General features: G+C 42.5%; 2 protein-coding genes across 2 annotated transcripts in view; both read left to right on the top strand.

Moving 5' to 3' along the window:
• LOC109378474 (zinc finger protein 311-like) overlaps window positions 1-3290 on the top strand; it is an 11722-nt gene extending 8432 nt beyond the window's left edge. The window contains exons 2-4 of the mRNA XM_019634850.1: window positions 1962-2050; window positions 2339-2489; window positions 3061-3290. Coding sequence (XP_019490395.1) covers window positions 2036-2050; window positions 2339-2489; window positions 3061-3173 — 279 coding nt within the window. The 5' untranslated portion in view covers window positions 1962-2035 and the 3' untranslated portion in view covers window positions 3174-3290. The remainder of the gene's footprint in view (window positions 1-1961; window positions 2051-2338; window positions 2490-3060) is intronic.
• ZNF311 (zinc finger protein 311) lies at window positions 8-1917 on the top strand. The gene is made up of 2 exons (XM_019634851.1): window positions 8-11; window positions 222-1917. The coding sequence occupies exons 1-2, from the start codon at window positions 8-10 to the stop codon at window positions 1817-1819; spliced, it is 1602 nt and encodes a 533-aa protein (XP_019490396.1). The 3' UTR covers window positions 1820-1917.
• Window positions 3291-10303: the final 7013 nt, after the last annotated feature.

Below are 10303 nucleotides of genomic sequence, written 5' to 3'. Positions count from 1 at the left end.
CTACGGGATGGGTACATTTATAAAGACTTACAAAGTTTACTGAGTGGGAAATATCTTAGTACTTTTTATTATTTCAACCTGTCCTGGCCTTTGCTATAATATTAGCAATTTCTCCAGCATGGGAAAGTCATTTATTCTTCACACTGCTTCACCTCTCCCATTTCACTTATTTCCTTTCCTCTGCACATCTGACATTTTTATTTTCTATTTTCTTGTTTAAGTATCAACTGACAAGACATGGCCTGAGAATGAGAAGGCAAGTTCAGAACAAGAGGTTTTTGAAAATGGAGAAGTCTGCTGGGTGAAATTTAAAAATCTCCTAAAAGTTGTGTCCCAGGATCCTGAGGTTAGAGAAGTTGCCGAACAGGATGTCGAATTTGATAATCAGTGGAAAATACCTATGAGGGAGAAGCTGAGAGAAGAGAAAGAAAGCTATGAGAAAGTGATCTTTAAGAAAGTAAAGAACCACAAGGTACTTAGCAAAAACTTAAATCCAAACTCAAAAGGTATACCATATAATAGAGCTCTTACAGCGCAGAAGCTCAGTGAATGTGCCAAATGTGGCAGAAACTTCCGTTGTCATTCCGACCTAATTGCCCATGAACGAATTCACTCCTGTGAGAAGCCCTATATGTGTGATGAATGTGGGAAAGCATTCAAGACCAAAAGTCAGCTTTCTGTACACCAGATACTCCACACGGGGGAGAAACCCTTTAACTGTACCCAGTGTGGGAAGGCCTTCAGTAGTAGATCAGCTCTTTGCCGACACAGAACCTCCCACAGTGGGGAGAGACCTCACAAGTGCCGTGACTGTGGGAAGGCCTTCAAGACCAGGACCCACCTCAGTGTGCACTGGGTCACACACACGGGGGAGAAGCCGTATGAATGTGGGGACTGTGGGAAGGCCTTCCAGTTTAAGCATTCCCTTACCCTCCATGGCAGGATCCACAGGGGGGAGAAGCCGTATGAATGTGAGGAATGCGGGAAGGCCTTCAGCGGGAGTTCAGACCTCACTAAGCATACAAGAATCCACACTGGGGAGCGACCTTATGAGTGCAGTGAGTGTGGGAGGGCCTTCAGCCGGAGCTCAGACCTAAGCAAACACAAAAGGATCCATGCTCAGGTGAAGCGCTATGGATGTCCTCAGTGTGGACAAGCCTTTAGCAGCAAGGTAGAGCTCAGCAAACATAGAAGGATCCACATGGAAGAGAAGCCTTACAAGTGTAAGGAGTGTGGGAAATCCTTCCGTCACAACTGTAAACGCAGGGCTCATGAACGAGAACACATGGGGGAGAAGCCGTATCCGTGTGGGGATTGTGGGAAAACTTTCCAAGATCGGCACTGCCTGACCATCCACCAAAGAACCCACACGGGAGAGAAACCTTACAGATGTTCAGAGTGTGGTCGCGCTTTCAGAGGGAAGTCAAACTTGACCAGTCATCAAAGAATCCACACTGGAGAGAAGCCCTACACGTGTGAGGTGTGTGGAAGGGCCTTCCATCATAGTTCAGTCCTGGGGCAGCACACGAGAACCCACACCGGTGAGAAGCCCTACACCTGCAGTGAGTGTGGCACATCTTTCCGGCAGTGCTCAGCTCTAACCGGACATAAGCGAGTTCACACTGGGGAGAAACCTTATGAATGTGAGCAGTGTGGGAAAGCCTTCAGAGTGAGCGCAAATCTTACTGGACATAAGAAAAGAAAACACAGAGTATGGGAAATGCACAAACTTGATAAGACTGGGAAATCCTTCTCTCCGGTAACTATTTCTCAGACCTTTTCATTAGACCTTTTCAATTTTTTGGCCACCAACACCTGAGAGTAATGATTCTGGTGTTTACACTGTCTCATTTCTCCTACTCCTTAGACTAGTTCCTCTTGTCTCCCGTATTGGCTCTTCCTGATCACCTGACCCCTAATTGTNTGCTGAACTGACTCCTGGTTTATTTCTCTTCTCTCAGCTCTGCTAACTCGATACCCTGCTTTTGCTGACAATGGAAGCCGAGGAAACCTGCCAGGAGCAACTATCACACCAATGAGCCAGGCCCAAGTGAGCCATCCTTCCTGAAAATAGGTCCTGCCTTCTAAGTATGGCCTTATTTTCACAGCATTTCCTCCAAAATCCAGGTGCTCCCTCTGAGGGACATTTTGTTGGTGACAAACCATTCATGGGTCATGCCTCTTTCATTATTTTTTGCTATTGAAAGCCTATGCTCCCTTTCACCTCATCCCCAAATATACACCAAATGGTGCCCACCTTTCACTTCTGTCAACCATCTCCCTACAAATTCCTTTCTTCTGCCTCTGTTTCCTGGGGGTACTATGGGGTTTTCTGCAGGACAGCAGGAACATACTGTTTCCGGAGCCACTGATGTTTGAGGATGTAGCTGTGAGCTTCAGTAATGGGGAGTGGCAGAGCTTGACCTACGCACAGAGGCACCTCTATAAAGATGTGATGTTGGAAAATTACGGGAACATGGCCTCACTTGGTACGGGCTCCCCCGACTTGGCTTAGTACTTTCCCCCTTCCTTTCTCTTTTAATTGCTTTTATTTATTGATTACTTGGAGTTTTATATTGAAAGTCAGAGCCCTCATTCTTTATCATCAGAACTTCCCCCCCAAAACCAGAGTTTTGATTTGCCTACATCTGGCTAACCGAGGTGCTGTCTTCCAATTCTTTGGAATGAGACTGCCTGGGTAAAAAGTCACTTAGCTCCTATTCTCCCTAGATTCTTCCTCCTTAAGCCTCTCATTTTCCAGTAAGTGCTCGGTTTTCAGCTCCTAGTTGTGAACTCATTCTTGATGACCCAGAACAGACACCTGCCTGCTACACACTCCTATCCTCCTAATGAGAACAGGGATGTGCAACCAAGTGACTGTTTCCCAGAATCTCCTTCTTTGCCCTTCTGAGTAAGACTTCTGAGAAACTCCCTTAACCCTTTTCTCTACCCAAATGGACATTTCCTTCCTGTTTCTGTGTGCAAACAGAGGGGTCCAGGCCAGTGTTAGGACAGTTCTGTGTGGCTCTATACACTGTCTTATTCCTTCTCTACAACCAGGATTCCCATTGCCTAAACCTCCTTTAATCTCCCAGCTGGAGCAAGGGGCAGAGCCCTGCACTGAGGACACACAGGACTGGGAGTTCCCAAGCTGCTCCTACCCAGGTGAGTGATAGAGAAGCTTTCAGTCCCCTCCTATGTTCCATGTGACAAAATGGTGATCAAATTTTCTCAGTGGTGGGGCATCCATCCTGAAAGGCCCAGAAGGAAATTCATTTAGGAAAGCTTAAGGAAGACAAAACAAACAACAAACTCTTTGGATAATTATTGTGTCACCATCTAATTGGATCTTTGCAACCTAATAGGCTTTTTGTAATTTGGTCCTCAAAAAAAAAACTCAGAGAATTCATGTCCCTTCTGTGTGTGAGTCACTCAAATGGTCAGAGAACATTGCTTTTCTGCCCCCATTTTTATTTTTTAGGACCTTTGCCATTTAGAGTCCTGGGCCTTTGACCCTTGTCTTTCTCTCGTCTCTCTAACTTCTAGAGAAGTTAGTTTTTCTCATGCCTTCAGCTCTTAGCTCTGATGTAGATACCCACCGCATTGATAACACTAACCTTTACCTCTTTCCTGGACAGCAGCAGTCTCATGTTTCTAATGCCTGGTTTTTATTTGGATATCCCATTGTCATCTGGAAAGTAACATACCTAAAGTCAAACTCATCTCTCCCCACAGGGCTGTCCCTTAACTAAGCTCTCCCTATTTCTATATCTGGTTCTACCGTTTTCTCACTTAGTCTTTCCATTCTCCCTGGCTGTCTTGACTAGTCAGTCATGAAAGATTACCAGTTCTTCTTTCAAAAACTGTTTGCTGTATTTTTCCTTCAGAAAAATTTGTCCTTTGTTTATAGGCCAACTCCAGCTATCCCATCACAATACCTACCCTTCCTCCCTCCCTCCCATCCAACAAACATTTACTGAGCAACTATTGTATAGCAGGCACTGTACAAGGTACTAGAGATATAAATAGAGTCAGATAAGAATGGGCTCTGCCCTTTTGAAGCTTATTTTCTAGATGGAAGGCAAGTAACTAAATAAGTGATTATATAGTACAGTATGCTGAGGGCTATAGACATATGCAGATAGTGATATATACTGGTATATACAAATATAGAAGAGAAGCATCTAAATATGACCTGGGGACCACAATACTACAGAAGGAATGACAACTAAATTAAGTCCTGTGGCATAAATGAGATGATTTAGGGGAAGGGCAGCCTAGGCAGAGGGAATAACATGTAAGAGAGTATTGAGGAGTAAAAGAATATGAACTGTGGGGTGGCTGGATAGCTCAGTTGGTAACAGCGGTTCGATTCCCACATGGGCCAGTAAGCTGCACCGTCTACAGGTAAGGTTGTGAACAACAGCTCAACCTAGAGCTAGGCTGCAGTGAGCAGCTGGCAGCTGCTTCAGTGGGAGTTGCCGTGAGCTGTCGTGAGCCATGAGCTACCTACCGGCCAGTGACCAACTGCCTCAGCCGGGTGGAGCGCAATGCTCATAATACCAATGTGGGCCAGTAAGCAGTGTCCTCCACAACTAGATTGAGAACAATGGCTTGACTCAGAGCGGGGAGAGAGGGGAAAGGGCGGGGGGATAATTCCAGTGTTTTATAAAAAAAAAGAATATGAACTGTGAATAGTTCGGTATGACCAGAACAAAGGACTTGGGGTAAGGTAACCGGTGGGGAAAGTATAGGAGCAGTAGAGAGAGGCAAGATCATGACTGAAGGAGTTTGGGTTTTTTTTATATAAACTACTGACCTTGAACATTATTATAATAATAGCTAAGACTGAAGTACTTACTTTAATGTTGCAAGTGCTTCATATACATTGACTCATTTAATTATCATGGTGGTCTTATTCCATTATAGATAAAGATACAGAGACACAGAGACAGTTTTGGCATCCTCCTAAGTTTGCACACTATTCAGTGTCAGAGCTAAGCTTTGAACCCAGACCGTCCTACTGCAGAACGGGGGCTCTTGAATGTGTGCTTTACTTCCTGTCTGCTGGTTAACTATGGAGTACCACTGAAGTATTTTACGCTAGAGAGTGACATGATTAGATTTGATTTTTAGAAAGAATAATATGGAACCAGCATAGAGGATGGATTTGAGGGAAGCCAGACTAAAGGACATTTGAGGGGGGTACTGAAGTTAGTGAGTGACAATGCACTGGCAGTGGAAATAAAGAGGAGGGATAGGGTTAAGAGATAATAAGAGCCTGATTTGGACTCTGGTTGCCAACTGCAGAAATTAACTCAAGTTGGCTTAAGCAAAAGAACAAGAATTTATTTCTTCAGGGTATGTCATGGAGCCTAAGGGCCAGTATACGTCAGGCTCCTGGAGGAACTGGAATGGCATCAGGCCCTGTGGAGCTGTCTTCTCTGCTGCTCAGTGGGTCTGCTTCATTATTCTTTTTTGGCAGATTGACCTTCTTTCCACCTCAGTCCAGTTGGCAGAACATTCACTCCCCCGTACAACATGCCACCCACCACCACTGATCTCAGATGGAAGTGCTGGAGATCTAGCTGTCTTTAGAACCCAGCCTAACCTGCTCTCACAACATGAGCCCAAATTCCAAGAAGAGAGAACCTGGCCTGGCTTTGGTCAGGTGTTACCCATATCTAATCTGCCCTAACCCAATGGCAGAGTTCCACTGCAGAAGTGTGGCTGTCCTGGGCCCACTCTGGGGAGTGAAGCAGACAGATCACTAAAAGGGGACCTTATGGCACTCCAGCACCCCCTTTGCAGCTCATNAAGAGACCAGACAGAGCTCTCACTCTCTCCCCAGTATGAGAACAAAGAGCGAAGTCAAGCCAGGAAGAGAGCTCATACCAGAACCCTGATCTCAGACTCCCAGCCCCCAGAACTGTAAGAAATAAATTTCTGTTGTTTAACCCACCCAGTCTGTAGTATTTTGTTATGGTGGCCTGAGTTGATTAATACAATTTCCTGTTATTATTTGAGCATCTGGCCTGTCCTCCAAGTTCATTTTTAAATTGAGGGCTGAAATTGACCCTTCAAATTCTGAAGCTAAAATAGAAACCTTAAGAATCACTATGGTGGTTTCCAGGGGCTGGGGAGAGGGGAAAATGGGGAGTTGTTGCTTAATGGGTATAGAGTTTCAGTTTTGCAAGATGAAAAAGCTCTGAAGCTCTAATACCCAACATTGTATTTTTAAGATTATTGAACTGTACACTTGAAAATGGTTAAGATAGTAAATTTTATGTTATGTGTTTTTTACCACAATTAAAACCATTTATTCATGTAGTGAACTTTAAAAAAAAAAAGGAACCTCTGAGTTGACAAAACCTTCAAAATTTGTGAAGAAGATATGGTAAAATCCAATTGGGATGTATCTGGAGGGTTTGGGGCTAAATAGGGGTGTGCTTTGTCAAAAATTATCCAGTGGTATGCTTAAGACCTGTACATTTTACTATATGTAAATTTTACTCCAAAAACAAGAATGTGAACAAATGTTGACACTAGTTAATAGTGAAGCATCTAGGGATGAAATGTGCTGATGTCTTCTCTTACTTTGGAAGACAACAAAAATAAAAAGGACTAACAGACAGAGACAGATAGTTAGGTGGGCAGATGTGATAAAGCAAATATTACAAAATGTTAATTGTGGAATGTAAATGGTTAGTGTATACCATGTTTCCTCAAAAATAAGACCTAACCAGAAAATAAGCCCTACCATGATTTTTCAGGATGCTCATAATATAAGCCCTACCCCAAACATAAGCCCCAGTTAAGATCATCGGCCAGACATGACTGCTTGAATAAATGTAGATTTTTGTACATGACTAAATGAATAAATGTAGATTGTTGGAGCAAAAATTAATATAAGACCCGGTCTTATTTTCGGGGAAACACAGTAGATGTGTACTGTACAGTTCTTTCAATTTTGCTGTATATTTTTAAATGCCCATAATAAAATGTTGATTGAAAAAAATAATTGGGATGTTTAAGTTTGTTGATGTTATAAGGAAAAGAACTGTTACGTAACATTATAGAGCAAAACATGTATCTTCTGTGAGCTCTGTGCCATCCAGGTGAGTTTGGAGCTTTCTGAGACNATATGTGGCTTTCAGATGATACAACATGACTTAAGGACAGAGTTTAGGATATGTCTGGAGAATTGGCAGTGTTTTCCCAGTCTTTTTTTAGTATGAGGCCCCTTAATTGATGGTCAAAAAATCTTCCCTTACACTCTCCCCATGCATATATACAATATGGTAGTTGTATTTTAATGCTTGATGACAAAATGTTGCGCTCTTCTAGTGAATCCGAGGTTTTGTTAGTCATAACAGCATGTATGTGCTTTTGGAAAAATATATATAGGAATATATGTGTGTGTGTGTGTGTGTGTGTGTTCAGGATGTTTATTTCACCCACAGGCTAAGGTATGCATTTGGATTTTGGACTTAAAGTCCTAAGCCCATCCTAAGACCCTTACAGTGCATCCCTTCATATCACTTCTTCAGTTTTTTAACAGAATCTGGCAAGGTTTCAATTCCAGTTCAAATTCTGGACAATCCTGGAGCATTGATGTTTTATGTTGTTTATTGAAGAGTCATTCTTCAGATACCAGTTAACTGGAGGGGTGAGCCTGGCATCCTGCTGTAAATGTTGCGAAGCCTCCATATTGAACCCAAATACAATATTTCCAGGTTGCATCATCAAAATGACACTTGTCTTTCTAAAATATTGGTATGATCCTGACACTTGCTTTCAAAACTTCCACTGACTCAATCCTGCAGAAACACCAAATTACTAGCTTGAATTCAAGGAATATTTTGATATTTCCTGAAAATTTAAAATGACATGATAAAGCACTGAAGAAATTTCAGGGTTTTTACCTGGGGGAAAAGTCTATACATTTAAAAGGGACCCTCAACTGACATAGACTCTGTCATAATTTCATAAGTTTGGTAGGCATAATATAGAAGGAATTCAAAGACCAGATGCATAGTTGAACTATAAAATACGTTAGTGTTTTTTGACACCCTAAGATTCTTGTAGTTCTAACTCTGAAGAGTTACTAAAGAGCTAATGGTTTACTTATAATTTACTTAGAAAAATCACTAGCTAAAACACATNTATAAGACCCGGTCTTATTTTCGGGGAAACACAGTAGATGTGTACTGTACAGTTCTTTCAATTTTGCTGTATATTTTTAAATGCCCATAATAAAATGTTGATTGAAAAAAATAATTGGGATGTTTAAGTTTGTTGATGTTATAAGGAAAAGAACTGTTACGTAACATTATAGAGCAAAACATGTATCTTCTGTGAGCTCTGTGCCATCCAGGTGAGTTTGGAGCTTTCTGAGACTGAGTAAGGCAGTGGAAAAACTGTATGGAATCCACAATGATTGAAATACAGCCCTGGTCTTCATTAAAAGCTAAGAGTAGCCTAGACCGACAAATAGTCTTCTTGGGGAATTTCTGTGGGAAGAAGCCAGTTTGTTCCTAAATTGGGGTTTTGGTAAAGTTGAAGTGATAGTTTTGGGGGCCTAAGGCCAAGGGGTGAATTTAGCATCTTACCAATAGGTGACCGATCCTGCTGGTATCTTAAGACCAGAAAGAAATATTTCAGACTTGGACTAGGAGATGTGTTGATGAACTATCAAAAAAGATAAGTCACCATAAATATGAAGCTACAGAAAGGTTGAGCTGGCCTGCATGGAATAAATAGAGTTCCATTAATTAGTAATATGAAACTGTACTTCTCACCTGGTCCATCTGGATAGTACATTCTGAGAAAGTTCCTTTTGCATTTGAAAAAGCTTTCTGTGTTATACTACATTGGTATGTGGAGGATGGCTTAATACTAGGGAATTAATAGTACAAGACTCAGAATCAAAGGGGAAAGTAATTCTCTAATGAGAACAAGGAAAACATTTTTTTCTAATAAACTAACTGGAGGAAGACCAGCCATTAAGTTACCTAAAGAAATGAGCTTTGGGCCTATCCCTGGATAGTTCTGTTCTCACCTCCCCTGCTTGCCTTTCCTCCCTCCCCCACCCCAAGTCTTTCTGGAGGAAATAACGTAAACACTCAAGTACAGAGAGACATGTTATCATACAAGGCAGGTGTCAGTGACTGGGGCCTTTGGGGGCGGGAAAAGGTTACTCCAGGATGAAGATCCACCAGAGAAAGGCTGTAGTAGGAAAGAAACGGGAAGTATAAACTTAACAGGAGGCTTGGCTGCTGGCTGCAGCATATCCCCAAACTGGAAACTGGGACTAGAGAGTAATGGAGGAGGAGGATACTGTCACAGTATATTTAACCCCAAGTTAGAGCTTCAGAAGCTTCTACCTTTTGGGAAGAGAGGATGAAAACAGATTTCATCAGTACTCTGCTGAACTGACTCCTGGTTTATTTCTCTTCTCTCAGCTCTGCTAACTCGATACCCTGCTTTTGCTGACAATGGAAGCCGAGGAAACCTGCCAGGAGCAACTATCACGCCAATGAGCCAGGCCCAAGTGAGCCATCCTTCCTGAAAATAGGTCCTGCCTTCTAAGTATGGCCTTATTTTCACAGCATTTCCTCCAAAATCCAGGTGCTCCCTCTGAGGGACATTTTGTTGGTGACAAACCATTCATGGGTCATGCCTCTTTCATTATTTTTTGCTATTGAAAGCCTATGCTCCCTTTCACCTCATCCCCAAATATACACCAAATGGTGCCCACCTTTCACTTCTGTCAACCATCTCCCTACAAATTCCTTTCTTCTGCCTCTGTTTCCTGGGGGTACTATGGGGTTTTCTGCAGGACAGCAGGAACATACTGTTTCCGGAGCCACTGATGTTTGAGGATGTAGCTGTGAGCTTCAGTAATGGGGAGTGGCAGAGCTTGACCTACGCACAGAGGCACCTGTATAAAGATGTGATGTTGGAAAATTACGGGAACATGGCCTCACTTGGTACGGGCTCCCCCGACTTGGCTTAGTACTTTCCCCCTTCCTTTCTCTTTTAATTGCTTTTATTTATTGATTACTTGGAGTTTTATATTGAAAGTCAGAGCCCTCATTCTTTATCATCAGAACTTCCCCCCCAAAACCAGAGTTTTGATTTGCCTACATCTGGCTAACCGAGGTGCTGTCTTCCAATTCTTTGGAATGAGACTGCCTGGGTAAAAAGTCACTTAGCTCCTATTCTCCCTAGATTCTTCCTCCTTAAGCCTCTCATTTTCCAGTAAGTGCTCGGTTTTCAGCTCCTAGTTGTGAACTCATTC

Source organism: Hipposideros armiger, unplaced genomic scaffold (genome assembly GCF_001890085.2).
Source record: "Hipposideros armiger isolate ML-2016 unplaced genomic scaffold, ASM189008v1 scaffold_2040, whole genome shotgun sequence".
Taxonomy (NCBI): Eukaryota; Metazoa; Chordata; class Mammalia; order Chiroptera; family Hipposideridae; genus Hipposideros; species Hipposideros armiger.
This window is presented reverse-complemented; position numbering and strand designations above follow the sequence as displayed.